Here is a 22321-nt window from a genome sequence, read left to right as displayed (position 1 = left end):
AAATACTGCTTTCTCCTGGGTACTGTACAAGCAATGGGACACCATCATAAAGAGGTATATGTGGAATATGCAGTTTGAAAAGCTACTCAAAGTTTATTTTTTTATTTCAAGGATTGGGCTTCAAATAAATGTGAGAGGTTGCTTATTTTGACTTTTTTGATAATTTTGGAAAAGGCTGTACTGAAATTAATTAGTACTGTTCTTACATACTGTAAATATGGGGATGAAAACATTCAACAGAGTACAGTAGCTTTTCAACTGGGAGCCTTCTTGTTTCTCTGCATTGTGCTCATTGCAAAAGAACTGCCAATAATGCTCACCAGAAATAATGAAGCAAGCAAATAACGTACAGTATATATTTCTTATGACACCTCAGATAAAAATAAAAATCTGCATGTACTGTATATTGAAGCATGGAGATGTGCATTTTCTTTCAGCACAGTATTTTATCCCAGCAGAACAGGATGTCTTACATTACTTTAAATTACTTTGTGAATTTCATATGAATAAATTGCTTTTAGAAAAATGTAAGTTACAGAGCAAACAAAAGTACTCTGAAAAACATAAAAAAGCAAGCATAATGTAGCGAATAATGAAGGTTATAAAACAAGCAAAACTTCAAGCATTTTTAATGTCTGAGAAAATAAGGCATCTCAGACATTCTTTTCATTAACACTGCTTGGAGTGTTCATGAAATTTGACTACTGTTTCTGAATCTGTGGTTCTATTACAAAAAATGCTGCTTTGCTCAGCTTTGTGTAATTATATACTCAGTAAAACAGCTCCATGTACTCTCAACAGAAATGTCTTCATTTGAGACTGCTCTAGGATACTGTGACAAAGGGCTGTGCTAAACCATTGTCGCATGGTCTTTATGGCCTGTCATAGGACATTTGTATATAATTTTGAAGTGTGAAGTGCTATGTTATTTTTGTATTATATGTATTATTGTGTTCTGTTGTGTGTAACCTGTTATGGGTTCACAATGTTATCATGTGCCTTTTTATTCCACCACCTTGTGTCATATTACAGAGCCTGTCAAGCCCCCATTTAAATGAAGGTTCACCTGTCCACCAAGAGCATCAGATGTGGTGCTTAAGTAGTGTAGTAATAGTTGGCTGAATTTTATGTCCTGCTGTTTTTCTGTTTAGTTTGGTTTCCCTTATTGACCATACATTATTTTGTTTCTTTTCTGATGGTACAACATTTTTTTATTTGGCTGACTACTCATGGTGGATAGTTAATCTTGTAAGGTGTCAGAAATAAAAACTTTTTGAGTGTTCATACCTTTTCTTACATTGCAAGTTTTGTTTAAATATTGGTGGTGTGCTTGAAAAGAAGCAGACAGCTGTGGCAGATGCAGAAGAGCGGCTGAAAATATTTGTGTAGGTCCAAAAATAACGTTTAGGTATCCCGTGCTTAAACTAATATCCTACACTGACAGACTAAAAGAACAATTGCTTTATTCTTGAACAAAGAAGAATTTGAAAGGAACAAATCAAATTATTTAAAACCCTCAAAGACATTGACAATGTTAAACCTTCTACAGAATCAAAAGTGAAAAATGAACCAGAGGACAGAAGTGGAAACTAAATTGAAGTAGTGTTCAGGAAATAAAAGCAAAAGGCACTTTTTACACAAAGTATTGTACTGTAAGTACTGTATCTGAAAAAAATATCCAGCCATGTAATTGAAGTAGAAACATTTTTTTTCAAGAAAAGGGATAGATGGATCCTTGGATCATTAAGCTACCAATTACCAAATGGGCTAGATGGGTGGAATAGCCTCCCTTGTTTGTAATTTACTGTATGTTCTTATGTTCTTGAAGCTTTAAAGTGGCCTTCAATTAAATTAAAGGTATGATACTAGGTATGATTTTAATTAAAGGTGTAATACTCTCAGCATCATGATGAGATGACCAAATGCATTTAATTTAAATTCTCTTAAACCTGATTCAGTGCTCATTGAACACTGTCATTGCCTTGGGTTTCTAAAATTTAATTCTGTTTCTTCACTTCATAATCTAGATTATTATGGTTCATGATTCCAGGAAAGCAGCACACTTCTTGGAGTGGCACATCTTTGAATCGTATTACATTTTTAGTGTACTTGAAAAAGCAGGCACTTCATTCTCCTATTTCCTTACACTTATTTGCATAAGGGCTTTTAAAATGATTGGAACTAGATTCAGCAAAAGAGCCAATGTCTTCAGAAATATAAAAGTAACTTGAAAAACATAAAGGTTCAATGTGGTATCTTAATGCCAAGAACCCGTAAAGCAGCCTAGAACAAAAAAAAAGTTATTTGTTGTCTGTTTAAATGAAAGTGTATTCTTGGCTTCGAGGGGTTCAGTGAAGAAAAATGTTCACATTTAACAGCATTAGCTGAAATGTATGGCATAAAGTAAAGGTCTGAATAATAAGAGCCGCCATTTATAGAATGGGGTTCATCAATTTGAACTGTGCATACAGAATACTGGTTAGTGTCAAATGGTACAGTTAAAGATGATGCATTAAAAATTATTAGAGTTTATTAATGACAGGAAGCGTATGATTATGTTAGATTGCAGCATACAACAATGTGGTTGTCTTGCACCACTTGCCATGGTTTGACCCAGGTGCTTTTAAGGAATTTTGGGTTAGAAAAACATGGAAAGTGAAAAAAGCAGTGTGTGTCTTTAGATGCTGCAAGGGGAGTAATTTCTTTAACTGATTCTTCTCACGATGCCTCTTATATAATTAGATTTATGATTGCTGTTACTATAATGGCTATTATTTGTTTGTGATAATGAACATAATTAGAATTGTTGCTATTATTTTAATGTGGTAAATTGTGCTTCTTAATTGGCAGACACAAAAGAGGTGGTCTTACATGTCAAGAGGCAGCAATCCCAGACCAAAGGCAACTCATTTACATGTACACCAAATGTTTTTATGCAGAGGTTGTAAACAGACAAATTAAAAAAAAAATTATATATTTTTACAAGAAATCCCCAAACATAATACCAATTGCCCATTGTTAGACATTTCTCAAACTTATCCACAGTGAAGACATCATTTTCCTAAGGCTAATGAGTCACCTGTAATGGTGAGCTACAGTATGTGACACACTATCTTTTACAGGCTCAGCAGTGAACTCTCAGCCAGGCTGGATTCAGTTGTAGCCTACCAATACAACAAACTGTGAGTGATCTGCTGTTGCTCATGTCTCCACACTCTCTTGCTGTACTGCATTACAGTATGCCCAAGTACCATCTTAATCATCAACATCTCAATAGGATCCTCAGGATTTTTTGGAATAGCAAATATCACTTTAGGCTCACTGAAGTTTTTAAACACTAAGCTAAAATTGAACTTTTGAAATCAAGTTCTTTGACTCTTGCTTCCAGATTGGTTACCTGCTAAAGGGTTGATGAGTGGAAATCGGAGTCTGAGTTTCCTTGCAAAGGACCAATCTAATCCATCTAATTCCATAACATAGGGATCTCTTTGCATGACTGTTTATCATCTACATGTTTATCATCCCCCGCCGCCCATTCCGGCCCCCACACCTGGGGCACAAACCAGGGTCTCCGGGGTAACGCAACAGGGCACCAACTGCGTGAGCTAAAGAAGACCTCCCTCAGTCCAGGCAGCTGAGGACCCTGCTACGCACAGTGAGGGCGCTGATGTCACCACACTAGCTCCGTGACTCATTGACCCTAGAAAAACAATGTTACAATGTAGTAAGTCAACCGACAAAAAAGGTCTAATATTGGTTAAAATAATTATACTGTATTGTCCAGGTAAAACACAATATAGGCCAACTGCACCTCACACTAATGTGAAGGAAACTAGATTGTGTCTGGACAGGATAATGGTGGTTCTTCGGTATTCACCTATGATTGAAATGAACCACAATATCATCTGGTTTTCAATTCATCCAGGATCTTCCACACATATTGGAGTCATTTGTTAGCTTAATAAATCCATTTATTCTACTAGCTAAAGATGCACAGGTACAGTACCAAATCTAAAGGAAAGGGACTGTACAGAACCAAGAATAAATTCCACTGCATTAATAGCTGCACTCTTAGCTTTCCGTGTTCAGATGTTTAACCTACAGTAATATACTTTATACTAGGGCATCTAAAATTGACTTACCCTTTTTTTTACAGTTTTAAATCTTTATTTAATCTCTGTAGTAGTGTCTTCCAAGGTATGTACTTATACAAGTATCTGATTTAATTACTTTAGCAATTTAACACTATGTTGCCAAAAGCTTAACTATTTTGTTATATTAGTGACCTTGGAAAAGTAAAAATGAATAATATGTACTTTGAAAATTAATTGAAATACTGTATACAGTATAAAATATATAATCCTTCAAATTGAGTGCTGAAGTGAACATACTGTATGATGATTTCAGAGTTTCCATTTTTTCTCATCCTCAGGGAATCTAACTAATCACATCCTTGATGAATATCTACTTGATGATATCTATAGTCAATTCTAGTTTTCTGGAAACAAACCATAAATTGTGATGTACTTAATCCAGTAGCATGCAAGTTGTGTTTTTTTGTAGTCTTCTCCTTGTACAGTATAGCGAGATCATTTCAGAAGTGTCAAAAAACGTTTATTTTATTAAACAAAATTGTACATAATATAAACCACTTTCTTTTCAAATACAATAATTTTATGTTAACAGTGAAATCCATATTGATTTTCATGCTTTTGAAGAACTACGTTGGTGCTTTTCTAAATTAAGTGATGTTGAGTTTATCATAGGAAGGGAATGAAGCAAGTATTTAACTAATCTAAATCCACCTCTGGTAATGAGTACATTAGTTCACAATATTTTATTTTTTTAGTGATTAAAGTAATATGATGATTGATACAGTATCCAGACCATCCTAGGTTCTGCAATAGTTAATCTTCTCTGTTAAGCACCTCTACTGCCAAATTGTTTTGCTTCAGTTTCTTATTCCATATCTCAGTCAGCTTTGAATATTTTGAATATTTACAGTACATGGAGAGTCTGTGGTTGTTTCAGTATGCATTCATTTTTACCTTTCCCAAAATTGGTTAAGACCAATGAATTGCCCGAAAAAAATGATTATGTGAGCTACACGGTGCCTAATGAATAATAATTAGCTAATGGACACATCTCTCATAGATATTACTACAAGACTTCTGGAATCTTGCAAGTTACGGAAGTAGATATGTATTACATGTAGATACTGTATACAGTATAATTTGTAATTACTGATCTTGGAGAAGCTCCCTAATGAAAAGACTTAAACTAATCTTATGATCTTATGCTATAAGATACAGTTACATTTGCAGAGATGTTTCCACACCATACAATGCATATGTTGAACATACTGTTGTAGCGGCAAGGCTTATTAATAATACAGGAATTAAGTTTGCTGCTCCCTTGCCAGTCTCTCTCTCCCTCATCTCAGTGGTGCTGGATACAGGGAGGCCATTCCATTTGGTTCACATTTAAGGTGTTTTTCTATCTGATAGAGTATCCTGATAAAGAACGACTCCCAAGGCTACCCTAATAAATGGTCATCTCTGGCGCCTTACTGTCTGGGAGATTCCTTGGGAGAGTCGCATCCCAGGCTGTTTACAATCCTAATGTCAGAGCATGGTTACTCATCCTCCACCTCAATCAGCCAATCAGGAACTGGTAGGGCAGGGTAACACCACGTGGGTCTCAAATGCCCGCGGAACATTCAACCAATGAACGACTGCAGTTCCTCCAGATAAAAGAGGCAGCACAGGGCCCAGAAGGTCCCCCTCCAGGACATTCTCAGACTCAGCTCGGACAATCACGTGACGGCCAGTGTGTCCGAGTGCCAGGACTTTACTTTGTTCTAAGAGTCGAGACCGGAGGTCGCCTGCGTGTAACCAAAGGATCTGCCCGAGGTTAGCCCAGCAGCTCGAGAATTCAATTGTTACCTCAACCCCAGTTGATATCAATTTAATTCCTATGAGTGATGTACTTGCCTTTGAGTATCTAGTGTAGAAGTAGTATTCAAAGTTCATTTATGAAACGGTATAAATGAATGGCATACTCGATGTATGTCCCTGTTGGTATTTGTAACTCTTCGTTATTGAATATATACCTTTTGCATTCTGCTAACCTTCACTCTTAAGATCTGTGATGTTTATATGCACATTTTATATGCATTAATAAATGTATTGTCATGTATTAGTATCAATGTGTGTGCGTTGCTGAGTTATCCCACAAGGTCTGTTTTCTAATAGCCATCAAAGAATCATTTTGTGACTTACTGCTACAATTAATAATTGTCCCAGTAAATGCACAAAACCCTACACTGTATACTGTATATGCATAACATACATGTATAAACTGTAGATTTTGTGCTATAGTATATGCAAGTGTAAAAGGTTTCAGATTCTGGTATTGGGTTATTAAGCAATAAGTTTTCCAATTACACAATAAGGTATAAAAGTATTAAGGAACTCTAGACACAATGAGTGGTTGAATGGATTTTTGTGTCATTGAAATACACAGTGTCTAGGCCCTAACTACAAGAAATAGTCCAATGCAGTGTCATTCTGAAGTACCTTCGATTCGAAGTCTGAGGCTTTTTCTCTAGATCCAGCAATGAAGAGAATAATCTGGAAAAGGAAAAAAATATATATTTAAGTTATAAAAAATATGTTGAATTCCAGTTATAAAAAGATCTCAATCAAATTTTTTTCAAGAAAAGCAGGAGACAATTATTAGTTATAGAAGATAAAGTAAGTGGTTGTTTTTCATATAGTTATAAGTTTTATTATATTTATTATATATAATTATATATTATATAATATATAATTGTCATCAAGACTAGGTGGACAACCAGAGAACCCTGGAATCTTGTAAGAATAGAAGAACAACGCTATAAATACCTACGAGACCCCTATCTCTCTCTCTTGCATGTCTCTTGCATCCCACCTCCACCCCATTTCTGCAGCTACTGTACCCCTTGGTCATCCTGCATAGGGACCCTGTCAGATATCTGAAAGCAGTGAGTTGTAGAACCCCTGTATGAAGCCCTGAGGAAGGGAGTTCAAGGAAAATAGTAAATCCAATATTCCTTATCCAAGTCATTAGGCAAGAGTGCAGTCGAAACTAGGAGAACCAAGTCGGGTAGCCAAAGGAGTCAGGTTGGGAATAGTATAGTACGCACAAGAGAAAGGTGTGGAAGACTTCTCAATAGTGAGTGTAGGTAAGCCGGTGAGGAGTGTTTAAATATTGAAAGAGAGAGACGTGGTTGGATAATTAGTACCTGGGTGCGCGTGTGTACAATCTAGTACGCTTGGGAATGCCAGGACGTTTACAAGAGAAGATACGAGATGTGACTGTCCTGTCCTCCTCCTAAGGCCGAGAGGTCGGCCCTCAGCCAAGCGGTTTAAGACAAAATTTTGCTCCATAATCCCTTCATGATGCTTTAATCTTGGGTTTGTCTTTCCTAGTGAATTAAAATTGTCTTAAGCCTTCCATTCCACCTTTTTGGATATACAAAGTCAAAGTTAACAAATACCCAAACCTAAAAAGGTTAATTCTAAACTACATAATATATCTCTGGTACTGGTCAAAGCTACAGTATACTTGCTTGATGATCCCTAAGAAAGGTAGAGTTACTGTCTGTGGCTGATAACTTTGACTTTATATACAGTATGCACTTTCATGAACACTTGTGAGACTTGTAAGAGATGTGATTGGACAACTAGATAATTAATAGTCATAATCACAATTCATTCAAACTCTTGCTCTTAACTCATGCTTTAACTTGGAAAGGTGTTCTTTCCAAAGTAAAAAAAAGAATATTAATAAGCTATGATTAATCAGCTATGTTTCATGGTGCTGATTGAGGGTGGCAGAAACATCTAAAAATACATTGAGACAGTCAAGGACAAATTTATTTATCAAAGTTACCTAATAGGGGTAAAAAAACTGTGGTTGTTTTTAGTTTATGCTCTACAAAATCAGAAATCTATTTAGATGTTTCAGCCTTTTGATATGAAACAAGTTTTTATAGATTTTTCATAGAAACAGCATACTTTTAAAAAGACACCATACCCATGAAAGGTGTTCTTTCTCGGAAATTTAGGTACATAGTACAGTATATACAGTACTTTACCAATTAGTTTAATCAGATTGTTTTTTATGTGGACCATCAAACCTTTAAACAGTTAAAGAAATAGGTATTCATGTGCCACACATAGTAAGCTCCTCCTGGGCTATTATGTTTATAACCTAGACATAGACAGTGTTGGGTGAATGACTTTGTTGAGTAATATCTGCTAATCTGCAAAATGCATTATCATTAATCAGGAAGTTGGAAATTCCATATAGTAGTTTACCCATAATCCAAGAAATCCTGGATATTACTGATTACAGATTTATTAGTATAAAGAATCTATATGGGATACATGTTTCACAGAGAAAGGGCAGTTTATCCATTTATTTTACTTATCAATTTGCATGCTTACATTGAGGTTTTTATTCTAATGAACTGCTTATACAGTACAGTAGTAGAATGAGAACAGCATGCTACAGTACCAAATCTACAGTACCATTTTTATCACAGTGGAATATCTGTAAAGGTATTAACATAAAATACTATCAAGAATTTCTAAATATCATGAGATTTTTTGTTGCAGAAATTTAAAACTCTCACTTGTCTGCTTATCAGCACGTTGAATTCCACCCGAAGGAACAGATTAGCCCTTACTGCTTGTGTCTGCACATTATGTGGTCATAATGACCATTCCTAACCCTAAGCCTATACAATTGTTTATTTAATGGTTATACAGCACAAGACAAAAAATTTGCTACACTGCTGAGCTGTATCCAACGAATCATTCAATAAACAGCATTCGTATACCTCCTATACTTGATGTCAGCCTGCTTGCTTTAAGAAATAACTTCTGTATTTAGATACAGATATACAGTATTTACGTGCAGTATGTCTGTGCAAATCTACAGGGAGGTGTAAATAAGTATAGGGCATTTTAAAGTTATGACAGATGTACAGTAAGTTTTAAATGTAACTATCCATATTAGGCATACTCCCACTGCTATTGTTTTCTTCTGTAATGCATGATATTTATACAAGCCCATGGCTTTGCTGTCATTTAATTTAAATTTGAATAATTAATGCTGTAACATTATTTTCTAAATCTGATTCACACCTGCAGTTTAATTTGGAGCTCTCCTTTAAAACAGAGCAGAAAGGTTTAGGCCTCGAGCAAAGCATGAATATTGGTTATCTTCACCACTGTTAATGAAGTTTAACAGTAAGAATACAATAAATATGACACCAAGGGGATTTATTCATGTTAAAAAAAAATCAATTGTTTTTACAACTTAAAACATTAGTCTAAAACTGTCCTGATAAAAGAAGATAATTTCTGAGAAGTGGTATTCTATAATGTTGAAAAAAATCTATATTACAGTATATATAGATGTAAATATAATTATGTTAAGAACGTGTTCTCATATAAGTCTAATTCTCACCAATTTAAGGTGTTTGGAAGCTCATAGTGGATTTTTATCATTTAAGATGGAGTGGTACTCATTGACTTTGGTGTGTTATTTAATTTGGTGCAAAATCAGGATGTTCTACTGATGTGTCTCTTAACTCAGTAAAGTGTGCGAAATGAGCATGGGTATGGGAGTGCTTTGTGAGCTGGACCTGGAAACATCACACCTAACAGATAATCTAGAAGTGGGCATGTAAAATACTTCAAAGGGGACTTATAGGAATGTGACCAGCTCCATGAGTGTTCAGTTTTGGACTTCATCAGACAATCCACTGCTCCTTCTCCCTTGATGGCAGGTGGGCTTTTTCAAAGCAACATTAGATTTTGAACTCGCCTCAGCTGGGTGAAGGACAGCAGTAGAGAAGAGGGCTAATAATGAATACTGAAGCTCACTATCAGCCTAGTCTCTATTGTGTGGTGACAGAAAGATTTTCTTGAATGGCCTGCCAATGCTAATTGCATGCTAACCCATTCTTTTAGCCAGCACAATACTCACAGGGACAGATGAACACAAAAAAGGCTTTTTCCTCTTCCACACCAAACGTGTGGGGAAATTATTCACTCTCCACCATTTGTATGATAAAAGCATCAGAGGCGAGAGGGGTTATTTTGTTGGTTATTGAAAAGGGAGTGGAAGCCTTTGTGTTTTCTATCACATGAAACCTTATTTTTTCTAAATGTGCCTCAGAACCTTAGCACTCTGCTGGCATGAAAGTTAAAGAGAACAGTGATGTGAGATAAATGGCCTTTTCTCAGGAATAAAGTTTATAATGTCTATAATGTTGTGAATGTACAGTAGGTGTGTCTAGCCATATTGTTAAGAATCATACATATTGCTAAATAAAGGTTTGGAACAGATCTAAATAATAGATTTCATCACATGAGTTTCAGTGTACAGGAATTATTTTAATTTCATTTTTTCTATTTATTTTTTTAAGAAACATTTTTAATACAGAGGTTTTTTTTGCTACTGTACAGTACAGTAGTTTGTTCATTACACCTTTCTGTGCTGATCCATGTTCAACTTTGTAGAATATGGTGGATTTTCTCTGACTGTGAATTCTTTAGATTTCAGTTAAAGAAGTGGAAAATAACCTTGAAGCAAGAGAAACCAGTATTAATTCTACAGCCACAATAGAGCTAGGCACAAGCAACTGGGCAAGAAAGCAATTATGAATGATTGAATATTATGCAGAAAGACTTAAAGTTGTTACACTGGATGAAATTGCTTTAATTTGGCACATGAAACAAGTTTTTACTATGATCAAGTATGACGATATAATAATTAAATTTTGTAGCAACCTGCACCCAACATTTACTGTACCCAGGCTTGTAAAAAAATATGGCAGGCCTTAATCCCCACAGACTACACCAGCATGATTGTTGGGAAAGCAATAAAATGATCTTTCCAACCAGATTTAAATGACAAATGTGTTTTTAAAGGTCATCAGTGTCTTCAGAAGAGATGCTACATGTGAAAATGGCCTGTTATTTTCCAGGTTGTTGTTAAGCATTGATTTTGTGTATATAAATCTCACTTTTATTCTTATTTTCATCCATGCTTGTATTCATGAGCATTTTGTTATCAAAATAAATGAAGTAATTCACTTATCCAACTGGGCCCAGAGCTTTTGATGGCTTCTGTAGACTCTGCCATCCCCCTACAGCATTCTCACTAGCTCAGCAGCATGCTGCAGAAATTGCTAGGCTGGTAATTAGGTATTTATCAGATTGCCACTGAAAGGGGATGAAGGAGTTATCTGACACAATTATCTTTGAAAATTGAATCTCTTCTCTTCACCTTACCGAGGACGTACAGCAAACAGAGGGCAAGCCTTAGACAGATTGCCTTTGGAATAAGCACTTTAAAAGTATATTTTCTATTGCATACAAAATCTTAGTGAAAAAAGCAATCTAAATTGATTTATTATTCTTAAATATATCAACCTTCCATTGCTCAGTAACATTTCTGATAGTTGTGGCACAGAAGGAATTTGCATCAACCCTTTATGACATTTCTAAAATGCTAAAGTGTTTACTGAAGGCTCTGGATAAGATTAGAGAAACCTATGTTGTGCCAGAAAAAACGGTATCAGCTGAGCGTTTGTGTGTTGAAAGTCGTCTTTATTTCATACAGTATGCATATGGAAGTCTTGCTTGTGGCACAAGACTTAAAAAACAACATTTACAGTGCTCTTTTATATAGTGAAATAACAATACAAGTTAAAGATACATGGTTAACAAGATATAATACAAACTTTTTAGGAAAACTTTAAGTTAATTCCCTCACCTATTTAAGCAGATCTGCAGACATACATTCCATTGTGACCAGACCAGTTATGGGTTAAGCATGAACAAACCTGTCACTAGTGTGAAATCCTTCTGATTGGTTGTAAATTAGATGTATACCAGAAAGGCAGACTTAAGCATCTTTGTGCAAATTGCTTTGTGTTTCATTCTACTGCTGTCAGTCTGTCCTGTCTCTCATTTCCAGTTCTCTGCTGTCCTTCCGGTGTTTCTCTCTCTCTGGGGCTATATATTTCCTGGTCTTTCATTCTGCTTTCGCTCAGCATTGACGTTCGGATGTCCCGAGACCCGCCTAGCACCAGGTCGCCCCACGTCCGCTACCTGAGGGCTAACCCCCGTCTCGCCGCTAAGCATAGGATCTTTTCGCTCTCCTGTCATTCCACGGTTCGTCCTTTCCGACATCCGTGACAACTGCATTTACTGACCATAATTAAGAAATTGACACACATTTTCTGCCTGATATTTTCAGTTAGAGAACTTTGCACACAGTTATTAAATATATATATATATTACATGACAGCTGCTGAGTTGGACATTTTTTACAAAGTTGTTTAGTACGTTTACAAAAATTGTGCTCTTTAAGCTTTTAAGATCCAGATTTCTGAACAACCACTGTCTATAAAAAGTATTTTTACACCGTTTTGGAACCACTGAGTGCATTGCATCCACTTCTTATTTGAAGTTGCACTATTTTAGTTTCCATTCATATAGTAATCCTTAGCTGTGCCGTGTTCTGTTTTTTTTTATCCATGATAATAACAGACTCTAGTAGTTTATTATAGCATTTCTGAGGGAAACTAAGCTTTATCTTTGGTGAGGTAATCTGTGGAGTACCACAGGGTTCTGTATTAGGACTTTTGTTCTTTGTAATTTTTATCATGATCTAAATTCTGGTATACCTTGGTAAACTAGCACAATTCACAGACAGTCTTCCAAAGTAGAAGGTTTACCAAACAGTGTAGAAGCTGTAAAAATTGAATTTTATGTTAATTGTGCAATGCACTAGTAAGACTTTATTTAGAATATTGTGTGCAATTTTGTTCACAAGAAAGGATATTGTTGCTCTAAAATCAGTCCAATCGATGTCCTCTGGCCTCTGGTGCCAGGCAGTCCTGGTTCAGCGTGAGGTGGGGGAGAAGGAGGGAGAGATTTCTGCTGTGGGGTGCTGGCAGTGGGCTCTCTGAAGACCGGCTAGTTAGTCCTGGGTCCAAGCAAGTCACACTCTTTAGACGGGAAGACCAGTTCGTTCCCGATGTAGAAATACTACACATGGGTCATTCTATAGAAAGGGATTTACACAGTCTAACAATCTAGACTAAATTCCACAGATGCAATTGAATAATATTGATATACTAATCACAGCAGTTTATCCTTAAGAAGATTCATGGCTGTGTGCTGTGCTTTCTAAGACAGTAGACACAAAGCTCCATTCAGTGCCTGTTTCACTGTTTAACAGTAAGAGGGAGACACCATGAACACCAATATCTACAATCTTTCTAACATGTTTAAAACACACAGAAGGGAACCTGTCTAATATTATAGCCTATGCCATAACTGCTTTGAGTCTTTTTATGTATCATATAAAGCAAAATATCTTGGAGAACATGTTTTTTTTTGTTTTAATTCATGAGAAATAACAACAGCTCAAAATAAAATTATTGGAAAATATTTAGCGAATGTTAAGTCATTGTAAATTTGTCTCAACCACCCTGGCCACAGGATGATGTGGCTGAGTGAGAAATGAAAAAGGAATCGCTGCAAAAGTAGAAATTTGATAGAGAAGGGATGAAAAGACAAACGGAACAGAGGAAAGCCTTATGTACAGTATTTATAGGGTTTTTTGGGCTGACACAGGGCTTAAGATTCGACTGTGCCCTGGAGAAGATACCAGTCTACCATATGGCACTCATACACTGTCCCTCGTACACAGGAGCTATTTAGAGGCACCATTTAACCTACTCAACATGTCATTGGATGGTGGGGGTAAATCAGAGCAGAAAGAACAATGCAGGCACAGACAAAAACATGCAAACTCCACACAAAAGGAACCCCTGAGTGGAATCAAACCCAGCATCAAAAACTGTAAAGCAACAATATTAATTGTGATGCTTCTGTGCCATTGGAAAAATATAATATCTAAATAAATGCGATATAATATAAATATATTGTATTTGTAATAGAATTACTATAGTGTTACATTTTAGAACTCTTTACATTGCATAAAGAGTAATTTTGCATTTCTTCACTCTTGAATTCAAGTGATTATTTTGTATTGACCAACATTACTCTACCCTTTGGTTAGTGCTGTGCAATCTGCCATTGATTTTCGTAATGATTATGATTACAGTTCTTAGTGATTAAGGAAGATGCAGATGTCTGTCATTTGAGGTCACTCCTACAAGCACACACACAACAAAATCTGCTATTTAAAAGGAGGGCTCTCTGTACCAGGCTGACACACATGGACAGAGCAGCACAATAAGATGCTGCTGCAAACTTAACCTTTTGCATAATTCTGAATCAATAGGGGTATTTATTTTTAAAGGGGAAACCAAAACAGCTTTATATATGTTAATAAAATGCATTTTAAATGTTAACTTTAGGACATATTTTGTTATAATGAATATATTTGTATACATTTTCTACTATGTAAAAACAGATTTTTTAAAACTTCTTGCTATATGCTATATAAGAAAATCATAATACAATATGTTCCTATAGTAAAGTAGTTGGGCTTGTACACACATTGGAATAAACTAATATATTTGGATTTTATATAAAGACACTCTGACATTTTATAATATAGGTGTTAATTTGGAATCCCATTAATTAAAAATGCTACTAGGAATATTTTAATTGTAAGCAAAATATAATTCAGATTTTATATGCCTTCCATCTACTCTTATTACTGATAAGACCCACTGGGGGAATACCATCCATGAGGCATGATATGAATAGTTGAATATGATACAGCTTATTCCAGTCCCCAAAACAGGAAATTAACAGAAGGAGTAGGGGTTAAGAATGGAGCTTTTCTTTACAAACATAGCCTCCCAGACAAAAATGATTTAACAGGTGGAATACATTTAGATACAGGGTACATGCTCTATGGAGGGGTGTAGTCATTGAAAAAAACAGTCATAACAATCTGATAATGTGAGCACAATGTGAATATAAGACATGGCTATTTCAGATAAAACAGAAGATTGCAATATAAAAGTACTGTAGATTTAAGAGTTACAAAGCAAGAAAGAAGCCTGTAACATGGGTTAATACAGTTATTACTGTATATGCATTATTATATTATAATACTAGTACAGGGTTTAAGTAAATTGTTGATGCTCTTAACATATACAGTATATTGTGACTCCAGATTGAGTCTACGACTTTTGCACAGCAGTGTATTTGTGATGTGAAGGCTTTAAAAGCTGTTTTTACCATTCAATTACAATTCTCATGAAGTGTGAGATGTTTCTTGACTTATTTAAAGAGTCTACTAAACAGGGAGAAAACTCATGTGACTTATTCTCTTGATATTATTGTCCAAGATATCAGCGTGGGTGCTGATAGCATTATGGTCTGAGGGTTTTTGGGCTTGGTGGGACTGGTAAGCTTTTGTTTGGCGTCAAGTTGAATGGGTTTTTGAACCAGGGGAAACATTTCGAAATGCTCCTCTGATGCTTTTTCTCTATTTCTACATCTTCAAGAATCCTGTTCTAAGAATATAACAATATAAGCCAGCACCTGTATCTTGGCCAGTACCTGGATGCAGACCTCCTGGGAAAGCTAAGGTTGCTGCTGGAAATGGTATTAATGGGGCCCATTATTATAGTGATGGGGATACTACAGTGCAAAAAAGGCACGACCATCCTTCAGATTAGGCATAAAACTGAGGTCCTGACTCTCCATGGTCATTAAAAATCCCAGGGTGTTTCTTAAAAAAAGTAGGGGTAATACCCCGGTGTCCTGGCTAAATTTCACATGGCCTTTACACTTAGGCTGCTGTCACATCATTCAAGTGAGTACTACAAATTGGTGGTGGAGAGAATCCTCATTACCCCTAAAGCACTTTGAGTGGGGTGTCCAGAAAAGTTCTATATAAATATAAGGATTATTTATTTATTATGTTTATAACACTGACTGCTCTACTTCACATTAGCAAGGATAAGCTTCTATCAAAGTGATTACCTTTTCTCAGTTGACACCCCTAGTTTCCTGACTTAAATCAAGAGGTCTATGAGCTGTTTAAAGAGAATGTAGAATATCAAGAAACATAATAAAAGGATCTCAATAATACAAGACTGCAAGTCCTACGTTCAGGAAACATGTACACAATATATATTTTGACCATAATTTTGATAGAAACATTTAAAAAAGGAAAATGATCTATTACCTTTTTTCACAAAAGCCCACACACTACATATTCTACATGTAGTGTAGAAATAACTAAACCACATGTATTCTAATTCTGTACACATTATTACTCATCTGCAACTGAAAAGTGGAATAGAGAAGCATTTATACTATAACAAATGATTAATACAAAGTTGTAAAATGTGCTTGATTATGCAGTGTGGCAGGTGTGCTTTGTGCTGACATCACAAAGGTAGATAGAGTAAACCTGGAACTCCATACACAGCTGATGATATGAAAACAAAGCTGAGACAAAAGAGAGACTGCTATAAATATAAATAACTAAAGAGAAAGGGAAGGTTGCTTCACAGATTGATGATCAGCAGACCAACTGGTAATTTATATTTTGCAAAAGGTTGACATTGGTCATTTCAAACATCCATTGGATCTTCCGTTGAGAAAATTCTTCATGTAAACCACAGTTTCAGTGGTAAAAGCAGTCAAAACACTTTTTAGCAATATATATAAATTATGTACAAGGTTTAGAATGTAAAATGTAAGGTGTTACAGCTATTGATCTAAACACTTTTTATTGATCTGTATATTTTACAGTAGTTTTCTACATCTACATTAGCTTTACTTACATGAAATACTGCAGCAGGCCCTTGCATTACATTGTGTATGTCATAAGTGAATATTTTGACAGTATAGTATAGGTGGGTAGCTGTGCCAGCATGCATAGGCTGCAAAGGAAAAGTAATAGGTTTATTCCATGCTGAAAAGAGAAGAAAGAAAACACAACATTTTGGCCGTGGAGCCTTCTTCAGGTGTGAAACTTTGTGTTTTCTTTCTTCTCTTTTCAGCATGGAATAAGCCTATTACTTGTTCCTATATATAGTAAATATGTAAATGATATAATGCTTATTACTACAATCCTAACTACAATCAAACAGAGAGACTTCTAGTTATACTATAACAAAAGTTAATCATGTAGAGAAAATAGTAGTTTGTAAAGGGGAAGGTGGACTAATTGTGCAGGTTTTGAAGATAAAAAATATCTGATTAAGGCATATGACAATTACACAAATCTAACCTAGTTATACTAATTTTTATAAGAACAATTTCAGCAGATAATTGTCACACCCTCTCCAGCCAGAGGGTGCTCCTACTCTGTCTTGTCCCTAGTTTCCTGTGCTTTGCTGTCCTTCCGGTGTCTCTCCGTCTGGGGCTCTATATTTCCGGGTCACTCATTCCCCTTGGCTCAGCATTGATGTTCGGATATCCTGAGACCCACCTAGCACCAGGCCGCCGCTCCGTCCGTGTCCTGAGGGCATAGGTTTCTACACGCCAATTCCTGAACTCCTGGACTGCTGAGCCCGGGCCAATTCCCCGTTCCGCCACTTCACATTGGGTCTTTTTCCACTCTCCTGCCATTCCACGGTTCATCCCTTCTGACATCCATGACAGAATGCTGAGCCATCTCCGACCCTGCGACCGGCAATTTTGACTTTCCGCAGCTTTTTCTTTTTTCACTGGGATTTTCTAATTCTATTCTAATTGCGGGATGCTACTCCTGACTTCCATGCCTGTGAGCGGGTCATTCAGTGGTATGGCGTCCCGACATCCGCTTACAAATACCTGGCTTTCCTCGGGTTGTCTCTCCCGGCATTCATAATTGAATGTTGAGCTGGCTCTCCCATCCGTATTGCTGGATATCACTCTGGTCATCCGTGCCTGTGAGCGGGACTCGTGCCTGGCTTTCCTCGGGTTGATCACTCCAATATCAGTGATAGGATGTTGATCTTTTTTCTGCTTTACTATTCTTATTGCTGGATATCACTCTAGACATCCGTGCCTGTGAGCGGGCTTAGTGCCTGGCTCTCCTCAGGTTGTTCATTCCGATATCAGTGATAGAATGGTAAGCCTTTTTCCGTTCCTCTATTCTCATTGCTGGATATCACTCTTGACATCCGTGCCTGTGAGGGGGTCTAGTGCCTGGCTTTCCTCGGGTTGTCTGTTACGATATCAGTGATAGAATGTTGAACATGTTTTGCCCAGTCTGTGGTATTTTTCCCGGGTTTTTGTTTTTGCTTGGTGTTTTGATTTTTCACTTCCTGGTTTCCCCTTCTCTCTGGTCCCCCTAACCTCTGTGTCGTGGAACTTTTGGTTCCTATCTGTTTTTTTGTAGTTCGTCACCCTGGTCTCCCAGGTTTATTTTTGTGGTTTGTGCTTGTGTACTTGTATTTTTTGTTTTAAGCCTCTGGAGCTCTACTTGACCCCCCATTCCTCTACCCAATAAAGGTTTCTACCCTGGAGGAGGGGGCAGCTCTCAGCCGTGGACTCCCGGAGGTTTCCTTTCAGTTAAATGAGGTTTTTCCTCCCCCCTTGTGCTGTCCAGCTCACTTATTTGTATGGGCGTCAGGAGCCACCCATGAGGGCGCTCCTACTCTGTCCTGTCCCTAGTTTCCTGTGCTTTGCTGTCCTTCTGGTGTCTCTCTGTCTGGAGCTATATAGTTCCGGATCACTCATTCCCCTTCGCTCAGCATTGACTTTCGGATGTCCCGAGACCCACCTAGCACCAAGTCACCGCTCCGTCCGTGGCCTGAGGGCATAGGTTTCTATACGAAATTTCCTGAACTCTTGCACTGCTGAGCACTTACAGTACTCCCCGTTCCGCCACTTCACATAGGGTCTTTTTCTGCTCTCCTGTCATTCCATGGTTCGTCCCTTCAGACATCCGTGACACAAATTGCAACAAAAGGTGATTCAGGTGCAATCAGACCTCCAGCGAACCTCATTTTTGACTGTAGTTAAACATATCAGCACAAGATGTCATGTCTAAAGATTAATGGTGTCTCTTGAGTTCCTGTCTACAAGGAACAATCAGGCTAAGTGCTACAGTCACATCTAAAAGCTTTGGTTTTATTCATCACATAGACTCTCACAGGATACTCTCTAAACATGCAGGTACTGTAGTTGTCAGGTACACCAGGGATCTGCAATTCTGGTCCAGTAGAGCTACCATGTCTTCTGGTTTTCATTCCAGCCAGACCATGACTTAATGACTTAATTGGATCAATCAGTTGACTAAATAGAAGGAGTTCATATGATATCAAGATTTTTATTCACTGACCTTTTAAAACTGCCTATAAAGTTTGCGGGACTGCAGCTCTTCAGGAGCAGGATTGCAGACACCTGGGGTAAAGCCTGGGGATATCCATAACAGAAAGAGTGAGAGCAATCTTCATTTGGAGCCACCAGTATGAGAAATCATATATTCTGTGTGAGGGGAAGAGAAACTATTGTTCTACACTGCATCCCAATATGGACCAACATCCAACTTGTCTAGTTCTATATTAAGGCAACTATGAGGACATGAGAGAAGAAAGCCACAAACAGAACAGCCTAGAGCCATTGTAATAACTGTTAAAACAATGAGTTCTGCCATGGGGTGAGTTGGAAAACAGTGTCCCTGGGCACTTAGTAGGCATTAGCAACTGGGTGATTTATGAGAGACATGCCTAAAATAATAAATGTATGTACCTAAAAGGAAAACTAAAGGAGCAAGTAAGTATCCCAGATGCTGAAACCACAGGCTGTCATCAGAGATGGCTCTCCTCATCAAGAGAAGAGACCAACCTTTTAATGAAGACCCATCAATGCAATATATACAGTACTTCTGTGTTTGCTGGAGGATGTATGAAATAAATAGGCTCCAACTACTGCCAGAGTGATTACTCTTCATTAATGGTGAATTTTCCCTTTGCAGATAACTGTAAGTGCTGTTCATTCCGGGTGATGCCAGGAAGGTAGAACCATGCAAACCAAATGGACGGGTCTTGCTTGTGCCATTATTGCAGTGGTCTTCCGGCTGACTGTGTCCCAGCTGGCTGACAGACCGCTTGTCCCAGGTAGGTAACTGACTTCCCCTTTCACTGCACTGCTGCTGGCTTTTCTCTGGTGAGCTTTGTCTGTCTGTCTGATATTTCTCTCACATTTGTTTTCCCTGTAAAAGGAAATGGATGAACAATAATGAGGTATCCTCATTGACTTCTAAATTACTGCACCTGTACATTGAAACTGCTGTTGGTAAGAGGGTGTCTAAAGGCATTTTCATTTTCACAAGTCTTACTGTGACTTTGAGTCTGAGGCTTTAAAATAAACAGTTCAGATCTTTGATTATACCTCCTAATCCTCTGCTTCTCTAGTGATTTATTTTCTTGTCTCAAAGTATGTAAGGTATTGCTTTGTGTGAACCTTTTAAGTAGTGTTTTTGCAGTGATTCAGTAAATATTAAAAGCCAAAACTGTTCGCATAATTACAATACAAGATTGGCTATTCACAGACACATATAATTATTGGGAGATACTGGAAAATTAATTTTCAGTGTGAATAGCTGTTACTTATTTTAATTGATGAATTTGGGGTATTCTGTTTTAAAAGGACTCCCTCCCCCATAACAGAATGTTATTTTTTTTTCTAGAATAATTCCCCCTACCCATATTAGTGGGAACTCTTATCCATTATTGTTGGATTACACACTTCATATCTAAGTGCTGTACACAATTTTAAAAAAACCCACTATAGTCAGCATGTCAGATTTATTGGGCCTCGAAATGTGATGGATATAAACTATATGATTTAAAAGGTGTAGACTTTCATTTCTAAAATCCCTAAGAAGCAATTTACTTGTCGCAGGAATACTTGCTGACATTCTTAAAAGAAGCAACCGTAGAAGCAAACTTATTTTCCTGATAACTGCTTCATTCTGCTGCTTGCCGTTTCAATCTCGGCAGAATCCAACAAAATATTCTGCAAAGGCGCTGGGACTGTGCGTCTCATTCCATCCATTTCAATTCAAAATCAAATCACAGGTGGCATCTTGATTTTCCCTGTTGCTTTGTAATTTTCAACAGCAGCTCCAGACCTGAGCTCCCTGATCACCTCACTCAGCAAGATATTGTTCAGTCTACCTGTCATGGACCTAGGAGTATTTTCTTTCCTTTTCTTCATTTATTTTCCCAAATGATGTATAAAGTGAGATATGTTCCATTTTTAGCCATATATGCAATTTATTTTGCACGGGCATGTTGATTGTTAACATATCCCAGTATTGTTAAAGGCTGGGATGATGTTGAGGTGTCTGTCTAATTTCAACAGTTTTTGCACAATGTAGTGGAATTATCTGGTCAGTGTATCACTGCTAATAGTAATATCAGCTTGTTGCAAAATCAAAATTAAGTTTCAGTTTTTGTCCTTGCATTGGGTATTGGTTATCTCCCTAGTTACTGTATATGTTTTAGCAAAGTGGCTGACTTCAATTTAAATGAAAAAGATACACAATTATTGTAAGGGATAGCTGATCCAGAAATATATACACATGAACTTGACAGCTATAAATAATGATTGTGGTTGATTCAAAATTTCACTGCAAGAGATATGAATGTCTTCTGTTGTTGTTTACTGGGCATTGAAATAAAGCTGAAGCAAATGGCTGCACAAAAAAAGTAAATAAGAACTAGATGCAGAAGTGAAAACAATTAGCTGCAGATCAAGCAATTTAAAAACCAAATTAGGCATGGATGAAGCACGGAAGTTACTACACTTTTTAATTAATAACAGTTACGGTTTCATTTAATTTAAAGAATGTTTTAAAATTGTTCTGTACCCCATTTGTTTTAGTATTTACAAATAAGAAAAAACAGACATAAATAAACATAATCAAATAAGAGTGAAAAAAGATGTTTAATAAGAAGAGGTCTGCTGGGAGATATCCAGGGCTATTCTTTATACATATTTTCCTTTTCAATTGGCATTTAGATTTTTTGCCTTTTATCATTCTTTTCCATCCTGGCCTAAGAAGGTGACTTGGTTCCTTGTCTTTTTTGTCTCTTCAAAATAAAGGTTTAAGATATCATCAGTACAAATGTCAGGCACCATGCTGAGAAAAGGACACATAAAAAACCTTCCTCTGCCTGTCAAATGCTGATCACTCTGTGTACTTAATGAACAATGAGACTGTCAGCCATACCCCTGTTCATTAGCAGCAGACTCTCAATTTATTGGTGTTAGTGATGTATAAATAAATGATGAAACTCCAGAGTAGCAGGCTATTT

The 22321-nt window shown here is 36.9% G+C and overlaps 1 protein-coding gene across 4 annotated transcripts in view; it reads left to right on the top strand.

Moving 5' to 3' along the window:
- robo1 (roundabout, axon guidance receptor, homolog 1 (Drosophila)) overlaps window positions 1–22321 on the top strand; it is a 507989-nt gene that overhangs the window by 61213 nt on the left and 424455 nt on the right. For all 4 annotated transcript variants that reach the window (XM_088639703.1, XM_088639701.1, XM_088639702.1 and 1 more), the window contains exon 2: window positions 19975–20116. In XM_088639703.1, the coding sequence (XP_088495829.1) occupies window positions 20023–20116 (94 nt within the window). In that variant the 5' untranslated portion in view covers window positions 19975–20022. The remainder of the gene's footprint in view (window positions 1–19974; window positions 20117–22321) is intronic.

Source organism: Lepisosteus platostomus, chromosome 7, assembly GCF_059453375.1.
Source record: "Lepisosteus platostomus isolate fLepPlt1 chromosome 7, fLepPlt1.hap1, whole genome shotgun sequence".
Classification (NCBI taxonomy): Eukaryota; Metazoa; Chordata; class Actinopteri; order Semionotiformes; family Lepisosteidae; genus Lepisosteus; species Lepisosteus platostomus.
The sequence above is the reverse complement of the archived record's forward strand: the minus strand, read 5'-3'. Positions and strand labels throughout refer to the sequence as shown.